Source organism: Suncus etruscus, chromosome 7 (genome assembly GCF_024139225.1).
Source record: "Suncus etruscus isolate mSunEtr1 chromosome 7, mSunEtr1.pri.cur, whole genome shotgun sequence".
In the NCBI taxonomy this organism is placed as follows: Eukaryota; Metazoa; Chordata; class Mammalia; order Eulipotyphla; family Soricidae; genus Suncus; species Suncus etruscus.
The window spans coordinates 61,896,788-61,921,387 of record NC_064854.1 but is presented as its reverse complement, the minus strand read 5'-3'; the positions used below and the strand labels follow the sequence as shown (position 1 = coordinate 61,921,387).

General features: G+C 55.5%; 1 protein-coding gene across 1 annotated transcript; it reads left to right on the top strand.

Annotated features, from left to right (window-relative positions):
• The first annotated feature begins 1,454 nt into the window (after nucleotides 1–1,454).
• Nucleotides 1,455–17,778, top strand: VANGL2 (VANGL planar cell polarity protein 2). Its single transcript, XM_049777051.1, has 8 exons — nucleotides 1,455–1,572; nucleotides 9,972–10,232; nucleotides 10,436–10,556; nucleotides 11,020–11,627; nucleotides 13,783–13,919; nucleotides 14,160–14,295; nucleotides 15,851–16,082; nucleotides 17,313–17,778. Exons 2-8 carry the CDS (start codon nucleotides 10,162–10,164, stop codon nucleotides 17,571–17,573), a joined length of 1,566 nt encoding a protein of 521 aa, XP_049633008.1. The 5' UTR covers nucleotides 1,455–1,572; nucleotides 9,972–10,161; the 3' UTR covers nucleotides 17,574–17,778.
• The last annotated feature ends 6,822 nt before the right edge of the window (nucleotides 17,779–24,600 follow it).

The window sequence follows — 24,600 nt, the reverse complement described above, 5'->3', positions numbered from 1 at the left end:
GTGTTACCCTCAAACTCAAGGCACCCCCAGCCTCGGAGCCTCTGTGGTTGCCTAGGGGGCACAGGCTCAGGCTGTTCTTTCCCAGGACTGCTTAGCTCCCCAGCCCAGATCCCGCCTCTGTCCCCAGGGCAGGCCTCCCTTTGTAATTAATCTCCTCGCCCTAAAGGGGGGTGCGTGCTAATGAGGAGGGTTTCTGGGTGCTAATGAGGAGCGCCCGGAGCGGAGGAGCGAGCGCTGAGAGTAATTTAATTACGGTGTGTGTGTTGGGGGTGTGTGTGCGGGGCAGGGTGTGGGGAAATCCCTAAAGCAGAAGAAATGGGGGAGGGTCTCCGCCACTAAATAAAATCAGATCCCGCCTCCCTTCTGCCCCGCAGCCCCGGGAGGCCAAGAAGCTTCCCGGAGCCCAGTCTGGGGGCTCGAAACCCACGTGGGGTGCCGGAGGGGGGGATAGCTAAGAAGGGACCCAGGCAGGACTGGACTGGGGAGCAATGGGCTGACTCCCAGGAGGCGGGTTGAGGGGTTGGAAGCCGAGGGCCCGGTTAGGACGTTGACTGAGGTGGGGCGTGTCTGCAGCGGGGTGGGGGGGTGTCTGCTGGCCTGGAAGGCGGCGGTAGCTGGGAGATGGAATAAGGGGTGAGCTGGGAGAAGTCAGAGGGGTCTCCGAGTGTTAAAGCTAGGGATTAGGGGCGCAAGTCCGGGGTGACGTCCGGCGGAGGGGGGACAGCGAGGTCGGAGGGGGCCGCGGGGAGGAGCCACACAGACAATGGCCGCGTTGGGCGGAGATGGGGGGCCGGCCCGGGGCGGCGCCCAGGGGTGTCCCCGCCCCGCCCCGCCCCGCGCCCCTCCCCCTCCCAGCCCCTTCCCCGCCGGCCGGTCTGACTCGGGTCCGCGGTTCCCCGGTTCGGTCCCGCCATGGGAGCCTGAACGCCCCGCCGGCCCCCTGAGCCGGGGCCCGAGGGCCAGAGCAGCGCGCGGTCGAGCGGGGAGCTGAGCCGGCGCCGGTGCGGCCGCTCGGAGCCCGCGGGATACAAAGGCGGTCGCGGTGGGTGGTGAGTGCGGGGGCGCGGGCTGGGGCGCGCGGCGGGCCCAGCGGGGGCGGTTGCTGGGGGGCCGCGCCCTGGCCAGGGCGCCCCTCTCCAGAGCGGCGGGGCTCGGCGGGGCGCGCGCGCCCCCCGACTTTGGGGAGGGGGCGGAGCCGGGCCTGGTGCGCCGGGGACTTTCCTGGGCCCGGGCTCGGGGAGCTGGCTGGGCTCCTCATCCCCGGGGAGAGCGAAGTCGGGGTGCGGGCTCCGGGGAATTGGGGGGCCGGTCCAGGTGTGCGTGCGACCCCCGCGCAAGGAGAGGGCGCAGAGGTGCGGAACGTGCGGAGAGGGTTCCCAGGCTGGGGCTGGGGGGTGTCGAGGCCGGGCGCAGGGGGTGTGTGAGCGCGACCCGGCCCGCGCGGCCCGGGCACGTACCGGGACCCGCGCTGCGTCCCTCGGCCGCCTCTCGCTGACCCCGAACCAGGGAGGGCGGAGCGCACCCGCCACTCGGAGGGGCAGCCTTGGAACCCGTGCGTGATTCTTTGTTTTGGTGCGTGCGCGCCCGGCCGCGCCGCGGGTCTGGGCAGGTGGGCCTGCGCCAGAGGTGGCCCCGGCGGGCGGGCGGGAGGGCGTGTGGCCGGGCTCTGCCCACCTGGGGAAAGGGCCGCTCCGGGGAGGGCGCAGGATCGGGGCCTAGCCGAGAAGGGGCGCACCTGTGGCCACTGTGGGGTTGCAGCTTGAGCCGGTGGGTGGGGCGCCTAGGCGTGCCGGTGCAAGAGGGGGTGATTCTGAGTTATTTGGGGGGCGCCCAAGGTGCGGCTGAGCGCACGGCACCAACCACACCCCACCCCCTGCGCCGATGGGCCTGCCTGGAATCCAAGGTGCCGGCTTCAGGCCTCACCCATTGGGCTGGGGAGCGTAGGCCTCTTCTGCTGGCTTGCTTGGGAAATGGGGTGTCCTAGGAAAGGGGGTGTGTAGTGAGGAACAGCAGCCTTAGAGGAAGAGGGCGCTAGAAGAGTGGGGAGTAAGTATCCCACCCCTGGAAATTTCGAGGCCACCTCTACCAGCTGGGCATCCTGAGGGGAGCCTACCCCAGAGAATCAGCCTGGGAGAAGGGGGTCTCTGGGCGCAGGATGGGAGTCTTTCCCTGGGTTTCAGTCTGATTGTCCGTGTGGATGGGACTGCTGATTGAGGGCTGGGCAGGTACTCGGTTAGGCCAGACCAGAGGTCCAGTAGCCTCCCTTCTGCCTCTGCCCCTTCTTCTTTGGGATCTTTTCTCCCTCTCACACCCCATTTTAGGACAGAAGCTGTGCTCCGTGTCCACCTGGGCCTCAGGAGAAGGGGAGCTGGTGGCAGCTGTAGGCAGAGGCTGCCATTTGGCCAGGAGAGTGGGATTACAGAGACCTTGGTGCTGGCGTGCACAGTTAGTTACCCAGAGCCCCCAGACCCCACATGGGTATGGAGCAGCTCAGGTCCCACCAGGCCCTCATCTGACCTGTACTTCTCCCCTCTCTGCTTGTCCCAAAGCTCCTTGGGATTCACATAAAATTTACTTCTCTAACTGGGGCGTGGACTTGGGGACAACTTGGGTCTCAGCTTTAGGGGTTCCTGACAGCAGCCCATCTGCCCAGTCTCTGTGGCTCTGCACATAGAAGTCACAGGGCTAGAAATGTTGGTGGTGTCTGTGGGGAGTGGCTCATTGGGATCCTCCCACCCATTATGGGGTGTAGCACCCCTCAATTCTGGCTCTGCCACCCTGTGCCCTCACCAGACAGGAGAGATAACGTTTGAAGTCTACCCATAAATGGGAGTTAATGAAAGCGGTGTATGTTGGTGACAGTACAGTGGACCACGAAGCAGGAGGGGTCTCTCCCAGGGCCTGGCCCACTCAGGGCTCCCCTCACATCTGGCTGTGCCCCAGCACTTTGCAGCTGCATGTGGTCCTGGAGATGAGGGTTGTGGACATAGGGGTGCCCTGGCCCTGGGGTGCCTGTAGAAAAGTTGGAAGTCAGGCCTGGGTGGTGGGCAGAGGGCTTTGCCCTGTGTTTGGGAGCTGTGCCCAAAGCTGGGACTCTTTAAGAATGGGGAAGTTGGGGTCGGAGAGATAGCACAGCGGTAGGGTGTTTGCCTTGCATGCAGAAGGACGGTGGTTCAAATCCCGGGTCCCATATGGTCCCTCCAGCCTGCCGGGAGCGATTCCTGATGTAGAGCCAGGAGTAGCCCCTGAGCACTACCAGGTATGACCCAAAAACAAAGAAGAATGGGGGAGACACTCAGGCAGGTGGGGTCTCCCCTCTCTCTGGAAGCATTGCCCTTACCTTAAAGAGACATGACCCCTCTTCATGCCTCTCCCTTGCCATTATGCATAGATCTGGGCACTGGATTCCATCCATTCATCTGCCAGTCCATCTATCCATCCATCCATTTGTCCATACACCTTTTTTTTTGGGGGGGCCCACACCTGGTGGCACTCAGGGGTTACTCCTGACTCTGCATTCAAAAATCGCTCCTGTCAGGCTCGGGGGACCATATGGAATGCTGGGGGTCAAACCTGGGTCTGTCCCAGTTGGCCACATGCAAGGCAAACACCCTGCCTCTGTGCTATCACTCCGGCCCTGTCCATACATCTATTCATCTGTCTGTCCATCCACCAACAATGGGCCACTGGCTATGGCTGAGAGTGAACTAAAGGACAGGTGGCTGGTAGAGACCAGGCAGGGAAAAATCAGCCTGACACAGGGTGATTCCATGTTTGAAGGACATGGTGGCATTTGCCAGGCTGTTGTGATAATTGGTCCTGGTATGGGAGGAACCTTTCTCCATTGTTACTGTTTCCCCCTGGCAGCTTGTCTGGGCACCACCTCCTGCCCACTGCCCCACTGCCTTGTGACCCCTCACCATGGCACCCTGGCTCTATCCTTGAGTCCCTGCAGGCAGCTATGCTCATGGGGTTATGGGAAGAAGGTGATAGCAGAGCATGGGGGCACACTTCCCTGTTCTCTGGTGATGCCCTTGTTCAAATCTGCCGTGGTCTGGGGGAGAAACAGGTTCGAACCCCTCAGCCCCACCCCAAAGCCTGCAGGGGCCCCTGGAAATGAGCAGTTGCTACTGCTCTGAGGCCCCACGAGACAGGTAATTACAGGTGATGCTGCTGGGAACGGCTTGGAGATGGGGGGAGTCAGAACCTGGGATAGCCTGGCATCAGGGTGGGGCATGGGAGCAAGATGGGAGAGACAGGAGAAAGGGAGGGGCGGTGATGGCCTTGCCTGGCTGCCAGAGTATAGGAGGGAGGGAAGGGCAGGGGGACCAGGACTCCCAAGAAAAGACTCACCTCCTGTCCTGTGGTGTGAATTAAGGGCCTCATGGGCAAGCATACTGGTGATTCTAATTTATTCTGCGGATGCCTCAGGGAACTGTGAGAGGGGGTTGCAATCTTGAGATGAGGAATGTGAGGGAGATGGGTGCTCACATTTGGGGGGGGTCATACCCGGTGACGTTCAGGGGTCACTCCTGGCTATGCACTCAGAAATCCCTCCTGGCTTAGGGGACCATATGGGACGCCTGGGGATCAAACTTTGGTCTATCCTAGGCTAGCACAGGCAAGGTAGATGCTTTCCCACTTGTGCCACCACTCTGGCCCCAGTGCTCACATTTTTGAGGGGTCCATGTGTGGAAGATGTAATTTGGTTGGGAACTGAGTCTTGCCAAGTGGATCCTTTTACGCCCACTTTATGGGCTTGGAAATGAAGGCTTTGGGGCCCTTAGGGTCACAAAGCTCCTGGGATGTGTTCAGTGCCTGGGACCCAGATAAATCTGAGGGGTCCTCTGCCTGGTTCCCTGTTCCTGGTGTAGATGGAACTTGACTCATTGAGCACTGGATACTGTTTGGCTTTTCAATATCTAAAACATCCCGCAGACCCCTGCTTTTCTGAGCACAGAGTGTGTGAAATTGGGGGCCCTTTTAGTTTGGGGGGGCTTGTGTCACAGGGAGCAGGGATAGAGGCATGGACAGAATTGCAGCCAGTCCTGGTCCAACAGGAGTGGGGAGAGAAGGTTGGGGCAGTGACCACAGTAATGTCCCTTCTTTATACCTGGTTTTCCAACTAAAGTTGAGGCTGGGGAGGGGTCGGAATTGGGAACCCAGTACCCCCAACCCTCTGCTCTCACCTCTTAGCCTCTTAATCTGTGATCTTCAGACCAGCTCCACAACTGCTTCCACTGCCTGGCCACAGAGTTATTCCTCTTCTGGTGCTCTCACCATGCTCTGCCTTGTGTACTATCTGTGCTCCACCCTCGTGGTCCCCAGCTTCCCCTACTCATGCTCCCCCATGTTCCCTTCAGTGCTCTCGCATTCTGCTCTCTGATGTTCCCACTTTATTCCCTAGTGCTCCCACCTTATTCTGTACTGTACCCACCCATGCATGCTCCTTCATGCTTCCACCCATGCACTGTGATGGTCCCTGGAACTCCCACCATGCTCCCTGATGCTTCCTCCATGCTCCCCAGTGCTCCCACTCCTTGCCTAGTGATGGCAGCTGTGAGTGCCCAGGCTGCAGTGGGACACAGTTGCTGTCAGAGGGAATGTTTCCAGGAAATGGATCCTTCCCATGCCCACCTACCTCAGGAGCCTTCTGCCTGCTTGTCTACAGGTGGGGCAGTCAGTGCTGTACTCCCATGGGTGCCCTGAGGGCTGGAATGACAGTACAGCGGGAAGAGCTTTGCCTTAGAAGCACCTGACTGGATTTGATCTCTAACATCCATATGGTCCCCCTGAGCACCATGAGGAGTGAGCCCTGATCACAGAGCCAGGAGTCATCCCTGAGCATTGCTGGGTGTGGCTCCCAAACCAAAACTAAACACCCCCCCAAGGGGGGCCAGAGTGGTGGCGCAAGTGGTAGGGCATTTGCCTTGGACACGCTAACCTAGGACAGATGGTTCGATCCCCCGGCGTCTCATATGGTCCCCCAAGTCAGGAGCGATTTCTGAGCGCATAACCAGGAGTAAACCCTGAGCATCACCAGGTGTGGCCCGAAAGGAAAGGCAAAAACAAAAAAACAAACAAACAAGGGTACCCAAGCAGGGGCCTTGGTTCACTGGGTGAGGACCTTCCCCAGCAGGGTCCTGGTGCCCACTGATGCTGCTGCTCAGGGCCCGACCAACCCTCCATACTTCTCTTGCCACTGGTCTGGGGGAGGCTGGGAACAGGGTGCGGGGCTGTGAGGGGGCAGGGATCTGAGTGCTGGGGGCACTGCATGGGGCACCCACAGAGCAGGCCTAGATCCAACACCCTGGAATCTGCCCAAAGGCTGTGTGCTTGGCCGAGGCAGCAGGAGCCTGTCTGGATTCCTGGGACCATTTGTGCACATAGTGCCTTGAGTGTTTATGTATACTGTGTATGCCTTCTGTGTACATGTGTGTGCTTCTATTTTGTGTGTATCCATGTATATGTGCTTCTGTGTTGTGTCTGTGTATGCCCATGCATGTGTGTGTCTGTGTGTCCTTGTCCGTGTGTGTGTCCATGTATGTGCTCCTGTTTTTTTTCTTTATTTAAACATCTTGATTACAAATATGATTGTGATTAGGTTTCAGTCATGTAAAGAACACCCCCGCTTCACCAGTGCAACGTTCCCACCACCAATGTCCCAAATCTCCCTCCATCCAATCCCTCTACCTGTACTCTAGACAGGCTTTTCAGTTCTCTCATTTATTCACATGATTATGGTAGTTCTCAGTGTAGTTATTTCTATAACTGCACTCACCACTCTTTGTGGTGAGCTTCATGAAGTGAGCTGGAAGTTCCAGCCCTCCTCTCATTGTCTCTGAGTATTGTTGCAAAAATGACTTATTTTTCTTAAAACCCATAGATGAGTGAGACTATTCTGAGTCTCTCTCTCTCCCTCTGACTTATTTCACTCAGCATGATAGATTCCATATACATCCATGTATAGGAAAATTTCATGACTTCATCTCTCCTGACGGCTGCATAATATTCCATTGTGTATATGTACCATAGTTTCTTTAGCCATTCGTCTGTTGAAGGGCATCTTGGTTGTTTCCAGAGCCTGGCTATTGTTAATAGTGCTGCAATAATCCTGTTTTTTTTTTTTTAACTTGATTGATTGAGTGATTGGTTTTTGGCCCACACCCAGTGGCGCTCTGGGGTTATTCCTAGCCCCACTCTCAGAAATAGCCCCCGAGGGGCTGGAGAGATAACATGGTGGTAAAGTGTTTGCCTTGCATGCAGAAGGATGGTGATTCGAATCCCGGCATCCCATAGGTCAATTTCTGAGTGTAGAGCCAGGAGTAATCCCTGAGTGCTGCCGGATGTGACCCAAAAAACAAACAAACAAAAATTTAACCCCTGAAGGCTTGTGGACTACTATATGGAATGACAGGAATTGAACCGAGGTCCCTCCCAGGTGGCCACATGCAAGGCAAATGCCCCACTGCTATGCTATCTCTCCGGCCCAGTGTGCTCTTGTTTTGTGTGTGTTGTGTGTGTGTGTGTGTGTGTGTGTGTGTGTGTGTGTGTGTGCGTGCGTGCACTTCTGTGATATATATCTATGTATACCTTTGTTTATGTGTGCTTCTGTGTTGTCTTTGTATCTGTGTGTTCGTGTGTGTGTGCTCTGTGGTATGTCTGTGTGTGTCTATGTGTGTGTATATCTGTGGAATGTATGGAGGCCCAGGCCTCACCCTACCTTGGACCAGGCTGATGAGGAAACAGGTGACTTCAGCCCTTCTCCTTTCAGTCACAGTATGGGCCAGGGACCTGGAGATGACCGGGGGGGGGGGGGGGTGTGTGTGTGTGTGTGGGCTGAGCTGCAGGTGATTGGGGTGAGCTGAGGGTGAGCTGCAGGTCAGGGGTGATCTGGGGGTCTGCAGTGATTGGGGTGAGCAGGGGTGCAGCCTGCCCCCATTGGCTCACAGACAAGAAGCTCCTGTCTGTGCCTACAGCCGGGTGCTGAGCTCACGTCTGGCAGCCCTGGGCAGGCACAGGCAAGCTCCTGGCACTGACTATGTCTGCCCACTGAAGCCCTCCTGGCCACCTAGGCAGAGATACCCAGATGCCCACCTACCCTGGAAATGGTGCTAGGGAAGCCAATGACTACATTCAGGGGGGATGAGGGATGCCGTGGAGGAGGAAAGGGACCCTGACCCTTACCTGGACCCTCATGTGGGCCCTGGCCTCTGCTGTATGCATTCCAGGACTGGTGGGTGGGTGGATGTGGCCCTATACTTCCTGATCTGCCCGTTGCATCCCAGTTCCACCCACCCCCCCTTCCACTGAGGCTGCAGGGCCCTGAGGATGGGTCCCTAACATGTGCAGAGGATAAGGCCGCTAGATTTCAGGGTATTCTGTGCCCCAGCACATCGGATGCTACTTACCTCAATGTCCTTGGCACTGTGGTGAGGTGCTGGAAAGCCCAGGACTATGCTGTTCAGGGGCTCTGTCCCAGAGTCAGGAATGCTCCCAGATAACCAGCCCTTTTGGGTACCAGTGGGGCTCCCAGCATCACTGCATTAGTGATCCAGGACCTACCTCTGCTGTGGCATGTTTGTCCCATCCTGTGCCCTGTGTAGATCCCTTCCTGTGACCTGTAGATCTTGTCTTTTGCCCTATTACAGATGCTGTGTCTGTTGTAGATTCTGTGCCCTGTGGTAGAGTCCATCCTGTGCTTTGTAGATCCTATCCCGTGGTAGATCCTGTCTGTGCCCTATCATACCCTGTGCCCTGTGGATCTCATTCTGCCTTGTGTAGATCCCATCTTGTGCCCTGGTAGATCCTATCCAATGCCGTGTAAATCCCGTCCTGTGACCTGTGTAGATCCTGTTGTGCCCTGCTCCTTTATCTGCCCCAGTTGAGGTCTCAGCACCCCACCCTACCCCATTGGCACTCCTTGGCCTGACCACCTGAGCCATGGGAAGGCCCTGGGCTGAATTTCCAGCCCAGTCCCCATACCACCCCCACCACCCGTGCCAGCTTCCCGCTGGCTTTCCAGAGCCTCGATTGTTTCTGCAGAAACTTGATCCCACACTGGGACAAAAGCTGGGGCCCAAGGAAAGCCCGCTCTGTCCCTGCATCCCTCACCCCAACCTCCCTGACCTCACTCTATGCTAGAGAAGGTTCCAGAGCTGGCTGCCATCACCTAGGCAACGGGGGGTGGGGTTGCCATGGCGATCAATGCAGGAGAAGCTGGGCAGCGGGACAAAGGCCCCCCTGCCCCCTGCAATCCCCACAGGATGATCCCAAGACACATGCCATTAATTTCATGTCTGAAAGTCTTTGGGGGAAGAAGAGCCCCTTTCTATGACTCTCTCCCAACACCCCCCATGCCTCTGGCTGCTTTTAACCCCAGATAATCTACAATGGGTTTGAGGGTGTCTGTGTGTCCTGTGGGGACAAGGTGGGAAGCGGGACAAGGTGCCTCCCCCACTTTGCCCACCTCAGGATCTCAAAGATTGGGAGAGCAGTTCCACTTCTCCACCCATTTATCTAGTTTCCATTCACCATTGCACCCTTGTGCAACCCTTGCACACCCTGTACCTCGAGCCTGTAGCAGGGGCATAGGGAAGCAAGAATGCCATGGCCCTTCATGGTTGGGGGCTGGAGAGTTGGAGTATGCCTGACAGAGTGCCGACACTGCTTCATCAACCCCTGTCCAGCCTGCAGTTGGCTGCCTTCTCCCTTCCTGCTCAGCATCCTGGGCTGGGACACATTGCTGACGAGAGATGGCACTCAGTGCTTCTTCGGTCTCTGGACTTGGCTTATCTGGTGACCATCAGCTCCTGCTTCTGAGCCCTTGGCACACCTAGGCACTCCCAAACAGACACTTGGGAAGGATATTTCCTGCTCATGGGAACTTCCCAGCACAGCCCTGATCCCCCGTGAACTCATTGTCTCCCTTCAGCCTTCTGAAACTCAGGTTTCCTCGTTTCTCTCCCTAGGAACCTTCCCGGATTCTCTCTGAGCCGAGCCCACCCATCCAGCAAGATAGAGTCCCTTCGGGTGCCGGTAGAGTTCCTGAAGGTGCCCCTTGGCTTGAGGAAGCCGGCATTGAAGGAGGTGCCAGTGGGGCCCCCCAAAAGGCCCCCACCCGCGGCCCTGGATCGCTACAAGGCACGGCGCTCTGACGCCATGGACACGGAGTCCCAGTACTCGGGCTACTCCTACAAGTCAGCGCATTCCCGGGGCTCCCGCAAGCACAGGTGGGCACAGACATGGCTGGGTAAGGTGGGTAGAGGTGGTATGTTGGGCACAAACACAGCAGGGGGAGTGGTCAAAGTGGGCAGGGGTGGACATGGCCAGGGAAGTGAACAACGTGGGCACGATTGAGCTCAGATGGGCTGCGTATGAGATGAGGGTGGGCAACATGGCAGATGGGGGCTGACATTGCTCTGTCTTACCTAAGGGACCGCCGGGACCGCCACCGCTCCAAGAGCCGGGACGGGAGCCGGGGGGACAAATCTGTGACCATCCAGGCTCCTGGGGAACCACTGCTGGACAATGAGTCCACACGTGGGGACGAGCGGGTGAGTAGGGGTCAGAGATCAGGGTGTGTCCCCAGGGTCATCACTGTAGGGGGGGCTTGGGCAGCACACGTGAGGTTGCTTCTGAGAGCCCCTGGTTGGGGACACAGGTGGGCAGCCCTATCCCCAGTCCAGAGTGAGGACACGGCGGCCTTCGAGAAAGGCTGGAAAGGCCAGAGTGGTCCCCATGACATCAGTGCTAAGTGGGATCTTCTTGCTGGGCTTATGGGGCCCTGGGAAGAGTCTGTCTATGTCTGGGTGCTCCTGTGAGGCCAATTCTCCTGCCCCTCTTGGGGGCCATACCCAAGATCCCAGACTGGTTGTTTAGCATGGAGGTTCTGGTCTGTCCCCCTCCGTCCCTGGAGCCTGCTTGGTTCTCCCAAGTCTGACTTGTGTCCAGCAGTCCTGGGCTGGAGACTGTCTCCCCTCTGCAGTGGCGTTAAGCACAAAACCTTCTGTTCGACAGGATGACAACTGGGGCGAGACCACGACGGTTGTGACGGGCACCTCTGAGCACAGCATCTCCCACGATGACCTCACGCGCATCGCCAAGGACATGGAGGATGGTGTGCCACTGGATTGCTCGCGCCACCTGGGCGTGGTGGCGGGGGCCGCCCTGGCGCTGCTATCTTTCCTCACGCCGCTGGCCTTCCTGCTACTGCCCCCGCTGCTGTGGCGAGAGGAGCTGGAACCATGCGGCGCTGCCTGCGAAGGCCTCTTCATCTCCGTGGCCTTCAAGCTGCTCATTCTGATGCTGGGCAGCTGGGCCCTGTTCTGCCGACGACCCCGTGCCGCCTTGCCGCGTGTGGTGGTTCTCCGCGCGCTGCTCATGGTGCTCGTCTTCCTGCTCGTGGCCTCCTACTGGCTCTTCTATGGCGTGCGCATCCTGGACGCTCGCGAGCGCAGCTACCAGGGTGTCGTGCAATTCGCCGTGTCGCTGGTGGACGCGCTGCTCTTCGTGCACTACCTGGCCGTGGTCCTGCTCGAGCTGCGCCAGCTGCAGCCACACTTCACGCTCAAGGTGGTGCGCTCCACAGATGGCGCCAGCCGCTTCTACAATGTGGGCCACCTCAGGTGAGGGACCTGGTGTGAGGGGCCTGGCCTGGAGTGGAGATGGTATCAGAAGTGGTGGAGGAGTTAGGGATCTGGGGTGGGGCCTTGTATCAGGGGCAGTCAGGGTTGGGACCTGATGTATGGGTGGGGCCTGGGATCTGGGGCTATGGCTGGGACTGGCAAGATCTGGTTTAGGGGGTGGAGCCTTGACTTAGGAGTGGGGTCTTGGGTGGGGCCTCACCTGGGCGTGGCCTGGGGGGTCAGAGACTGGGGCGTGGCCTGAGGTGTGGTATTCGGGCCTAAGACAGTGAAGGCTGGTTTTAGGGGCGGAGCCTTGGACCAAAGTGGGGTTTGGCCCTAGGGTGGAGCTGTACAGGCTCTGGGCTGGGGGCCTGGGATCTGAGGAGAGGCCTGGAACCCACGTTCCATAGAGTCTGGTCAGAAGAGCAGGGCCTGGAGTCGGGGGTGGGGCAAGGGCCGTGGCCTGGTTTTCTTGGGCCGGGCTTGGTGGGTCTTGGTTCTAGGGCAAGGTCTGGAGCAGGGTCTGGGGCACAGGGTGCATGATCTGGGTCATAGATGGGGTCTGGTAGTATGGGGTGGGGTCTGGGGTCTGGGATGGGCCAGGTTTGGGAAATGGGATGAAGGTGTGGTACAACTATGGTCTGGAACAGAGGCTATGGGGAGAGAACAAATTTTGAGCACCTTTATTTAGCTTTTTCTGTTTGTTTGTTTGTTTGTTTGTTGTTTTGGGTCACACCTGGCAGCGCTCAGGTTACTAACTTCATCTGGTTCATAGAACCAGGTTACTACTGGTTCTATGCTCAGAAATCACTCCTGGCAGGCTCAGGGGACCCTATGGGATGCCGGGATTCGAACCACTGACCTTCTGCATACAAGGCAAACACCTTACCTCCATGCTATCTCTCCAGCCCTAGTTTGTTTTTTATTTAATAAATCATCACAGTTTATTTAACGAAGTTATTACTACATCAGATTGTGGTTTAAATGCAGTTAAGTGATAGGTGATATGAAGAGAATGACAATTAAATCGTTCTTCAGCGAACTTTCCCACATTCTTGCTTAACAGTAAAAGGCATTTTTAGGTTATATGAACACATTCTTTACATCTGCATCCGTAACAGAAAATTTTTCTTATATAAATAGCACTGGGCATTTAGTAAATAAGTCACAGGCTGATCAGTTCAAATACTCTCTAAAGGCAGTTGAAGACATGTTGGAAACACTGCAGATCACCCAGTCTTAAGTTCCATTTCAGAACTGCCCTTTTAAACTAGTTATTTATTTTTAATTTGGGGGCCACATACACCATGGCTCAGGTATAATTCCTGGCTCTGTGCTCAGAAATTACTCTTTTGGGGGTCGGAGAGATAGCACAGTGGTATTTGCCTTGCAAGCAAGCCGACCCAGGAGTTAAAGTAGTTGGTTCGAATTCCAGCATCCCATATGGTCTCCTGTGCCTGTCAGAAGCGATTTCTAAGCAGATAGCCAGGAGTAACCCCTGAGCATCGATGGGTGTGGCCCAATAACAAAACAAAACAAAACAAAAATTACTCTTCTGTCAGGCTTCGGAACCATATGGGATGCCGGGGATGGGGTTGGCCATGTGCAAGGCAAACACCCTCCCCACTGTGCTGTTGCTATAACCCTTTTCAGCTGGATGGACTCTTTGGCACAATGAGGAGTAGTTGCCTGTGGGGAGGCTGAAAATGAGCAGGTCACAGACCTGGAGTTCTGCCAGAGGAAGACTGTGTGGACCTTGAGTGGGGTCAGGGTGTGTGGATAAAGAGACACAGCCCTGAGTGGGTTTAGGGACCTATCACTAGGAAGGAGCTGTTACTTTAGCCTACAGTGGTGAGCAGGACATACCTAAGCCCCAATCTGCCTCAATGATATTTAATGACCATGTAAAAATCTGGGGTGAGACCCATCAGGTCCCAGGCACAGTCTTCCAGCCTTGGGATGAGGCAGTAACCCCAGAGTGAGCAGACCTGTGCCCCACTTCTCAGACCCCTCCCCATGTCCCAACTCACACTCCATCTGTCCTCATGTCTGCCCTGCCCTGCCCTACTCCTATTGTGTCACCTCTCCCCTGCCTCATCTCCCTCAGTCATTCTAGCCCTGATGGGTGTCCCCTGCTGTTTCCCGTCCCCTGCAGTATCCAGCGTGTGGCCGTGTGGATCCTGGAGAAATACTACCACGATTTCCCTGTGTACAACCCTGCTCTCCTCAACCTACCCAAGTCCGTCCTGGCCAAGAAAGTGTCTGGCTTCAAAGTGTACTCTCTCGGAGAGGGTGAGCACGTCCTCCCAAACTTTCCGGAAACACCTTGTCTCCCCTGTGTCTGTCCCTGTCCTCCCCTTGCTGCACAGTGGACAGTCTCCTTATACTCTGCTCTGCCCATTCCCCCAATAGTGACCAGAAGACCACGAGTGGGCACATTCAGGGTAGGGGCGCAGGGTCGGAGGTGCCAGGCTGCTGGCTCCAGACTTAATGTCAGCTGCACACGGCCTGTCCTTCTCATCCTCCCTGCAGAGAACAGCACCAACAACTCAACTGGCCAGTCGCGGGCAGTGATTGCAGCTGCAGCGCGGAGACGGGACAACAGCCATAATGAATACTACTACGAGGAGGCTGAGCATGAGCGGAGGGTGCGCAAGCGCAGGGCCAGGTGGGTCCTGGGGTGCAGGTGGGGCGATGGAGAGATGGAGACCCAGAGAGTTGGCGCAAGGCTGCTGGACTACATGGGCAGGGCTTGGAGGTGCGGGACTTGAGGGTACTATGCCGGATAGGTGGGGCTCTACTGGCTGCTGAAAGGGTCTGGCTTGGTGGGCGTGAGCATGCAAAACTAGGCATAGCTGCAAGGGGTGGATCTAGATAGGCTTGCCCAGGGACCTGGCAAGGCTAAATGAGCTGGATTAGATGGGGGTAAGGATGATTGAGATGAAGCTGGACAGATGTGGGAGAGATCTGATGGGGTCTCCAGAATCTGGAGTCTCCAGAACCTGGAGCCTTGTCTAGGAGCCTTTTACCTATGAGGTCTGCCTGTCAGTATACCACTTGGTAAATTCTCTTTGTGTGTTTGATTATGGGCTACAACCGGTGATACTGAGAGCGTACTCCTGGCTTTGCACTCAGGGGACCCTAGAGAGTGCTGGGGATCGAACCTGGTCTGGCTGCAAGCAAGGGAAATGCCCTAACCACTGTCCTATCTTTCCAACCCTTCCCTTAAGAAATATTTAAGTGGGCCCGGAGAGATAGCACAGTGGTGTTTGCCTTGCAAGCAGCTGATCCAGGATCTGAGGTGGTTGGTTCGAATCCCGGTGTTCCATATGGTCCCCCGTGTCTGCCAGGAGCTATTTCTGAGCAGACAGCCAGGAGTAACCCCTAAGCACCGCCGGGAGTGGCCCAAAAACAAAAACAAAAAAGGAATATTTAAGTGAGGGGCCGGAAAGATAGCATGGAGGTGGGATGTTTGCCTTGCATGCAGAGGGACAGTACTTCGAATCCCGGCATCCCATGTGGTCCTCTGAGCCTGCCAGGAGCAGTTTCTGAGTATAGAGCCAGGAGTAACCCCTGAGCGCTGCTGGGTGTGACCCAAAAATCAAGGGAAAAAATATTTAAGTGAGGTTCACTATTCACTCCTTTGATGGAGTGATATATGCCACCTGGCTTGTGGGAGTGCCCCTAGGAGTGAGATGAGGACTTGGGGTTCCCTAGGTGTCAGGAGAAGGAGAAGCCTTCTGCACCTCTCCCATTTCTCTTCCTTCCTCCCTTCCTCAAGGCTCTAAGATACTTGCCTAGGGGCATTCTGGCCAGTCCCCAGGCTCTCTGAGGATGAAACCACTAGTGTCTGTCTCCTCTACCCACTTTTCCTGTTCTACTGGGGCTTCAGGTCCACGTAGGGGAACTCCTTTTCCCCATCAGGGGCAGGAGGAGGGGGAGGCGCAGAAAAGGAGAGAAAGCTCTCCCCTGAGACAAAAGACATTCAGGAAGGAAAAGTGGTGGTGGGGTCTTCCCCACCCCATGTCCCTTGTACAGATGGACAGGTTGTTTCTGACATTCTCAACCCCCAGCACACATGTACATACCTGGTACACATACATGTCCACCCTTTGTCCTGGTGCCTGAGGATCTGTGCCATTTGGAAGGAGTAGGAAGGACCAACCTGGCCCAGGTTGGGAGGTGGATCCATGGAAAGTGAGAGGTACACTTGTTGTCCCCAGACTCGTGGTAGCTGTGGAGGAGGCCTTCACACACATCAAGCGGCTACAGGAAGAAGAGCAGAAAAACCCAAGAGAGGTGATGGACCCCCGGGAGGCCGCCCAGGCTATCTTTGCATCCATGGCCCGGGCTATGCAGAAGTACCTGCGTACCACCAAGCAGCAGCCATACCACACAATGGAAAGTATCCTGCAGCACCTGGAGTTCTGCATCACCCACGACATGACGCCCAAGGTGGGCCCCTACCCCACCTTTTTTTTCCTTAATGATCTCCCCTTCTCTCCTGTGAGGCCCCATCCCTATGATGCTCTGCTTTCTCAAGGCACTGACCCTCCTCCCACCGTACCCCTCCTGTTTCTTCCCATGAAGCTCCATCCCTTATCCCAGGAGGCCCACCTTACTCCCTCAGTGCCCCACCTCTCTTCCCATGATGCCCCGCATTTTTTATCCCTTGATGTTCTATTGAGGTTCTTCCCCTTCTCCTATAATACCCTACCCATTCTCTTCCTTTTGCCAGGCCCTCTCTCCTATGATGCCCTATTTCTCTCAGTGCCCTTCCCACTGAGGATCCGCTCCTTCCCCCAGAATGCTCTGCCCCTTCTCTCTCAAGATCCGTTCATCTTCTCATGATGCCCTGCCATTTCTTTCTTTTTTTTGTTTTTTTTTGTTTGTTTGTTTGTTTTTTTGGGCCACTCCCGGCGGTGCTTAGGGGTTACTCCTGGCTGTCTTCTCAGAAATAGCTCCTGGCAGGCACGGGGGACCATATGGGACACCGGGATTCGAACCAACCACCTTAGGTCCTGGATTGGCTGCTTGCAAGGCAAACACCGCTGTGCTATCTCTCCAGGCCCTCCATTTCTTTCTTTCTTTTTTTTTTTTTTTTTTGGTTTTTGGGCCACACCCAGTGACGCTCAGGGGTTACTCCTGGCTATGCACTCAGAAGTCGCTCCTGGCTTGGGGGACCATGTGGGACGCCGGGGGATTGAACCGAGGTTCGAACTAGGCTAGCGAGGCAAGGCAGACACCTTACTTCTAGCGCCACCGCCCGGCCCCTCCATTTCTTTCTTAATGCCCATCCCACTGAGGTTCCTTCCCCTTCATTAGGCTCCACTCCTTCCTCAATGCTTCTCTGTCCATCTTCCCACGATGCCTACCCCTTCTCCCTCAAGACCCTGCCCCTTGGGGCTGGGCGGTGGCGCTGGAGGTAAGGTGCCTGCCTTGCCTGCGATAGCCTAGGACGGACCGCGGTTCGATCCCCCGGCGTCCCATATGGTCCCCCAAGAAGCCAGGAGCAACTTCTGAGCGCATAGCCAGGAGTAACCCCTGAGCGTCACAGGGTGTGGCCCAAAAACCAAAAAAAAAAAAAAAAAAAAAGACCCTGCCCCTTCCCATGAAGCTCCGCCCCACTATGCTCCTCCTACTGAGATTCTGCTCATCCTCCCATGATGTCCTATCCCTCTCCAGGCCTTCCTGGAGCGCTACCTGGCAGCTGGCCCCACCATCCAGTACCACAAGGAGCGTTGGCTGGCCAAGCAGTGGACGCTGGTGAGTGAGGAGCCGGTGACCAGTGGGCTCAAGGATGGCCTGGTATTCCTGCTTAAGCGCCAGGACTTCAGCCTGGTGGTCAGCACCAAGAAGGTGCCATTCTTCAAACTCTCAGAGGAGTTTGTGGACCCCAAGTCGCACAAGTTCGTCATGAGGCTGCAGTCAGAGACGTCCGTGTGACCTCGCAGGGCTCCTGGCCAGTAGGGCTTGGGGTGCCTCTGCTGCTGGTGTTTTTACTTGAATCAGCCTCTCCTTTCTCTCCCTGGAAGCCCCTTTCCCTCTCACACTCCTGTACCCCCAGGCCATTCTGTCAGGGAAAGGGGTCCCTTCTGGAAGGTTCTCTGGGGGCGCAGAAAAGTGCAGCCCTGCACCTCACTCCTGCAGGTAACAGAAACCCACTCACCCCCCCCCCCATCCACACACCTTCAGAGCAAGAGAGGTTTCGTTTTCTATCCCAAGACCTCATTCTGTTTCCAACTTCCCAACCGTGTGCCATCATGGGTAAACTGAGGCAGGCCCTCTGGGTTTAGCAGGTTTTCCCTGGGAAGCCCCTGAAGGGGGCAGGAGAGACACCTTCATCTTCACCAGATCTCTGAACCTACCTCCCCTTTGTCCTTCACTGGGGGTCCCCTGGGGAAACTCTGCAAGCCCCACACCCTCATTTTATACCAGCATTTTTCTTCTCAGCTTCCCTTCCAGGTCCCCTCATTCTCTCCTCAGCTCCAGAGACCCATGGCCTCATGTCTTTGGGGGAGGCCACTGCTCCCCCAGCCCCTGCCTTAAGCCCACTTTGCCTCAGGGGGCTCTTTGCTCTCCCCCACTTGCCTAGCTTTGGGCTCCCTGTATGTGGGGGAGGGTTCTCCCACCTCCAGTCTCAGCTGCTGGGAATGTCCTCCTGAGCAGAAGCCACTGATCTGTCACCGGGTAGACCTGAGCCTCATGTTCTTTCTCCGTCCGTGGTGTGTCATTGCAGTGGAGGTGAAGGCAGTGTCTGAGTCTCCAGCAGGGTCCCTGGGTGGTGGATTGTCCTGCCAATAATTTCATATCTCACCCAAGCCTACCCCCTACCAGCATTTCCCATGGGGCCTGCCCCCTACTCTAAGCCAGAGCTGGTGGCCTATGACATGGAGTTGGGGGTTAGGGAGGAAACAATAGACAGTCCTTCCCAGGGGGCTGTGGGAGCACTTTCCTCGAGGACCTGGTCAGAGCTGCTGCCCTGGGTTTGATCTCAAATACCTCAGCAGGGCCAGGGGCCCATGTTAAGATACGAACCTGCCATGTTTTCGATCACTGTGACCCTTCCTCCCTCTCCCGACAAAGACCTGGGACCCCAGAGCTCCTGTCCATGTCCTTGGAGTTCATTCTAGGGTGTCTGCCTCCCTTCTGGCTGTCACACTGTGAACAGGACCTGGCCCTAGAGGCCCTTCCAGCCCATCTGTGGGGCCTGGGCCAGGGGGCCTCTTGGCTGTGACCGGATCACCACACCTCCCAGGGCTAAGATCTTGTCTCCTGGCCCCTCGGTCCCTGAGCCAGGGCTAGGGCTGCCCACCCCACCTACCTCGCTGCCCTGCTGGCCCTTTCCATGTCTCCTGCTTCTCTATCCCACCCTTCCTTCGAGACCCTCCCAATTCTCACTGCCCCCACACCCCCAGGTATACAATCCCAGAATCTCATCTGCAGACTGCTTCCCTGTTTGTGCTTTTCTGCTGGCCCAGATGAGCCCCTGCCCTGGACCTTCTGTTTGCCCTTTTTGTCCATCCGTCCATCATTTGTCTGTCCTTTGCCCTCTGTATGGGGTAGTGTCTGCTGATGGATTGGTCCTGGCGTGTGCTGTTGCCGTTTGCTCTAGGCCAAAGGGAGGGCGTGTGCCGACCCCCTTCCAAGTGAGATTGTAAATGTAGAGTTTTCCAATAGGTCCCCCTCCCTGCCTCAACCCCTTTTTTTTTGGGTTACAGAGCTGAGACCTTATGCATGCATGTAGAAAATTGTACAATGTAAAGTTTTTGTTTAATATATAAAAAGCTTGTTTTTACAGTTTGCAGTGGATCTAAATCTTATGGCAATTTTAGGAAATTTTTTTTGTCAACCTAGGAACTAAAACTGTACAAATTTTTTTATATAAAATAAAGACATTTGACTTTTATGAGTGTATCTAACTCCTTGTGCATCTGGTCCCAGCATGACTGGTTTCAGGATTCATAGTCCCTAACTCCCAACTTCCTGGCCTTCTGGGCTGAGTCCATTTCTGCTCTTGGTTCTCCATTTGCATGTGATTGAGGAGTAAGCTTGCTACAGAGATGGGTTTGGAGAAGACTGGAAGCAGGTGATGCCACTCAGGTGCTGTTAGGGTTTGAGTTGACACCCAATCAGCTCTGAGAGTCAGACCACCTCCAATAATGCAAGGTGCAAAAGGGAGTTTATTTGACTAGTCGAGGTCCTAGTCTTATCCAACCAAGGGAGTCTTGACTAAGACCCCGAGTTAAATCTACAAGCAGTTTATATTGAGTTTACAGGCTTCAACAACTCAAACATTTCATTGGTTGAACAGAAATCATATCAGAAATTACATCACACTCAGGGTTGATTTCTCAACTTATTGCTGACTCAACTTGGTGTTGAGTCAGGGGGTCCTTGTCTGGTGGACCATTCGGATCCACCTAGTTCCTCTATTTCAGCTGAACAGGGAGGGTCCTGCCCTTTAATAGGGTGGGTGCGTTTTGCGGTTTTATCTTTGGGCTAACACCCTCTGCCTATGGGGAAGTTATTGAGTGGGAAAATATTTTACAGTGACTTTACTGGGGGCTTAGGACCATCTTGGTCCTATGCCCAAGGGGCTATGGTTCTCACACTTAATGGTCCTGGGATGCTCCACTGATGCCCAGGCTCTGGGATGAAGGGGAGTCAGAGGAGTCAGAGTCAGAGGATACCTCGGGTTTTAGCACAAAGTGTATGGGATATGGGGAGCATGTGCTCAGCATTGGGGACCCAGATGCAGCCTCTCTCCCTTTTCTCAGCAGACCCAGGATGCATCTGTGTGCCTCACTGCAATACATAGATAAAACATGGCCTAACCACCTGGGGTTCCTGCGTTGGGTTAGTCTGAGTTGGTCCTCTCCAACTCTCCTGTCAATGTAGACATAGGATCTATTTCTTCAGGGTGGTGAACTCTATTTTTGTTGTTGTTGTTTTTGGGTCACACCCGGTGGCACTCAGTGGTTACTCCTGGTTCTGCGCTCAAAAGTTGCTCCTGGCAGGTTCGAGGGACAAATGGGATGCCGGGAACTAAACCTGGGTTGGCTACATGCAAGGCAAACACTCTACAGCTGTGCTATACCAGCCCCAGGGTGGTAAATTCTACAGGCAAGACTGGAGGCAGCTGACTGGTGTACATACCGCCCTTGACTATTGCCCTTGGTTGGCAACAGAGATCACAAGATATGCCATACTTCTCCAGGGTTCCATGATACCTCAATGTCTTTCTTCTGAGCTGCCAGCATCTGTCTGAATGGAAGATGCTGAACCATGTACAAGCCCAATGAAATGAGGAGAAAGAAAAAGACAGTCAAGAATATAACAAAACAAAAACATAAAGCAATGGTGCTTAACTTGAATATATACTTAGAAGCCCTCATTTCTCATTAGTCCTTGGGACTCGGAAAAAAATTTTTCTCTTGTTTCCAGGTGCCTCAGGGAGCTGGTGCTCAGCTGTGTGAGGAAGAGGAGAAAGAGCACCAACCCCCAAGGAGTATGGGTACCCCAGCCTCCTGAAAACTTGTAGGCGTGCACGCAGTGTGTCAGAGCAACTTTAAGCCCATTGTGGCTTCCGCTCTGCTGAGTCCCTGTAGGTGTTTGTTCTGTTTTGCTGCTGTGACTGGTATTGTGGCAGATGGAGCTATCCCTGAGGGTGGAGGACAGGAAATGCTTGGGCAGCAGGCATCAAGGACCCAACGGCAACCATGCACCTGCCTTTTGGGAAAAGAACTGAGACAGCACACAGGTGGTGTGGGCTTGGGGGGGTGGTGTCAGGTCAGAGTGTAGGTGGGGGTTAGGGGCTCAGAGTTGATGGGCAGGTGATTAGTGATGTGGTGGTCAGGGGCTAAGGGAAGCAATGGGGGAGGTGAGTGGTGTCCACTGGAGCAGACACCTACAGTGGCTGGTGAAGAAATTAGAGCCAACAGGAAGAGCCAGCATGGGAGCCTCTTGTCCCCCAAAGGAAGTGGTCATCCCTGGATGTTTCCTCTCATTTTCAACTCCTCAGGAGAGTGGCCTCAGCTTTTCAGGCCTTTGTAACATCCCCCTCCCACATCACCCCACTCAGAGCTGCAGGTCAGCTGAGGATGTGTGGGTGCATCATCAGGATCCACTGCAGAACAGAGAGGGGCACAGTGACACCCCCAAGTGGATAGGCTCTGCCTCAGAGATCCCTGAATGAGCAGAAGAAAGACAGTGACCCATAGTCTAAGGAAACCTGTATGACAGGAACCCTCATGGGGATAGGGAGGTGTAGGAAAGGACAAACAGGGGACAGGCAAGGACACAAATAGCACCACAGAAGCAGGGACCAGGGACTCACATTCAGATGGAGCTCAAAAGGGCTCAGTGGTTTGCTGGTTGATTTTTTTGGGTTCTCCCCAGTGGTCCTGATGCTCCCAGGGGAGTGAGGTGTTGGGGCAGAAAGGACTAGAGGACATGGTGCCCAGAGAGCCAGTGTAAACAGTGACTTTAGGAACCCACTGAAGGACAGGAGATAGAATTGGGTCATTTTTTTAAAAATTCTATCTTATTTTATTTAGAACCAGCGGTAGGTCCACCTCTAGCACAAGAGTCAATAATACCGAGTTCTCAAGACTCATGCAGAACCACTGGCCCAACTGGCCAGCAACTTCCAGCAGTAGTCCCCAGCTCTGTTGAGCACCACATGGGGCTCTGACCCCTCCCCCCAAAGCACCCGTTTGAATATGCTCTCTGTTCTCTGTCCACATAGCTTGAAGAAGACAGGAGAGGGGTCTGGGAATGGCTCCATGGTTAAGACAGCAGCAGAGCAAGTGTGAGGCTGAGTTCTATTTCCTGGTGCTTCTCAAATGATGCTGCAGCACTGTTGTCTGGGCACTGGGCTCCCAAGGGCTCCCAGCCACTCTGCAGAAAGGCCCTATTAGGCTCCCACAGTCCAGCTGCACTTCCTGAAGATCAATGTCCCCCCAACTCCCTCTGCTCAGTGTCCACAGAGACGGCCAACTGGACTGAAGAAGATGGGAAGGAAAGCTCCAGGTGAAGTCCTGAGTGGAAAAGCTGATTTTGTACATGTCTGACCCAGGCAGTGGGCTGGGCCTGGGTGCTTGGATCCAGCAGGTCTGTAGGGATCAGTCAAACCCTTTTCTCTCTCCCACGGGCTAGAGGAGAGAGGGTGCCACAGTGAAATCTTCCCAGCCACCAGGACTCAGCCCATATTGTCCAGGGCCAATGCCTGCCATTGAGAGGAAAGGGTTTGCTCTGAGGGAGAGTGGGGAAGGTGGGAGAGTTGTGGCCTCCTTCTGTGTAGGGTTGGGGAACAGTGGGTGGGTGTAGCTTCAAAGACAGGGCAAGCACATGGGGCAGGAGCTCAGGGCACAGCACCACAAGTCCACAGGGGTCCTGGTTATCCCTGGTTCCAGGTGGACCCATGCAAAGGGGAAGCAAAAATGGGGGTCCCATCTCTACATGGCTAGGAAGTAAGGATGGGGCCCACTGGGAGCTGGGACTGGACCCACCCCTCTGCACGGCTGGACGGTGGAGTAGATGGTGACAGACTCACTTCCCTTCACAGGTGTGACTTCCATTTCCTATAATGAACACAAAGTCATTGACTCACTCAGTCACATGCTACATGGCTGCCAGGAAGCAGGTGACAGGAAGGGACACGTGGATGCACTTGTCCTGGTGAGGTCTTTCTGGCTCATAATACGACTCACTGGCCACCCAGTCCAGCTGCTCTCAGACCAGGACAACTGAGAGGCATTTTCCTGAGCTGCAAACACAAATGTGTACCCAGAGGCCAGGAGCAAAGGGTCAGGGGGGCACAGGTCCTGAGGGACAGGGAATTTAGGGGGTATCAGATTAGGACCCTGAGACAGGTTTGCAAGCTGTGACAGCAGTGACTATGTGGCTGAAGCACATGGCAGCCGCGACTTACTTGCTTCCGATGCGTAATCTGGGCATACACAGTGTTCCCCACAGACTTGTATGCACAATCAATGTTCCTTGGAGTCTGTGCTGCTGGTCCAGAAGGCTGGTCAGGGCACCGAGTTGGGGTGCTCTCTCTGTACCCCTCCTGAGCACCTCCTGGGGCCACTGCAGTTTTGGGGGACAGCATCCTTCCTGGGGGTTGTCCTCTTGAACAGCCTTTCCCTGCCCTGGAATCTAGTCCCAGCATCAGTGGGCAGAGGTGGACTGAGGGGAGCTGGAACATGGGGAACTGCGGATCCCCAAACTGTCTGATTCTGTTTAGGCCACTCTGTAGGCTGCAGAGATCTCAGGCGCTCAATGTAATCTACAGGGAGGGGGTGGCCAAGACCCCAGAGCTACCCCCAATCACCCATTATTGGAGCCCCCCCCCCCATCAACTGATCCCTCAGACCCTCTGTTCGGAGTATGACTCACCGGGACACCAGGTCTGCTGAGTGGAGATGCAGAAGATGCCTGGAGGTTAAGGATAGGGAGAGATAAATTGGGGACCCCAGTGGAGAGGCCACCCAGATGCTCAAGAGGACTGCCCCAAAGGGCAGGTCAGGCTGCCCCAGCTCCCAAGACCCAAGAGGTAGTGGGCACCCAGTCTGAAGTTCTCCCTCCCAGACTCCCAGACTCCCCCAGAGTTTGGGGGAATGGAGCTTGGGTGGTGACAGAACCTCTGAGGCTTTTCTTCTGACAATAGCGGATGAGGAGGACCACCAGCAGGACCAGTAGGACCACCGGCAGGACCACTGACATGATGATCACCCACGGCACCACTCTGGAAGTTACTGCAGGGATGAAGATAAGAAGTCCATGTGGGGGGCCAGAGTGATAGCACAGCTGGCAGAGATTTGCCTTGCACACAATGAACTGGGTTCTATTCCCATCATCCCATATAGTTTCACAAGCACTACCAGAAGTAATTCCTGAGTGCAAAGCCAGGAGTAAACCCCTAATCATCACCAGGTGTGGCCCCCTCCAAAAAGAAAAAAAAAAAAGC

What these genes read in the sequence shown, in the direction of transcription:
- VANGL2 (XM_049777051.1), top strand. Translation starts at nt 10,162, where the DNA reads ATGGACACGGAGTCCCAGTACTCGGGCTACTCCTACAAGTCAGCGCAT. An exon ending in CCACACGTGGGGACGAGCGG is followed by an intron (nt 10,557 to 11,019) that starts GTGAGTAGGGGT and finishes TCTGTTCGACAG; the next exon opens with GATGACAACTGGGGCGAGAC. An exon ending in AGTGTACTCTCTCGGAGAGG is followed by an intron (nt 13,920 to 14,159) that starts GTGAGCACGTCC and finishes TCCTCCCTGCAG; the next exon opens with AGAACAGCACCAACAACTCA.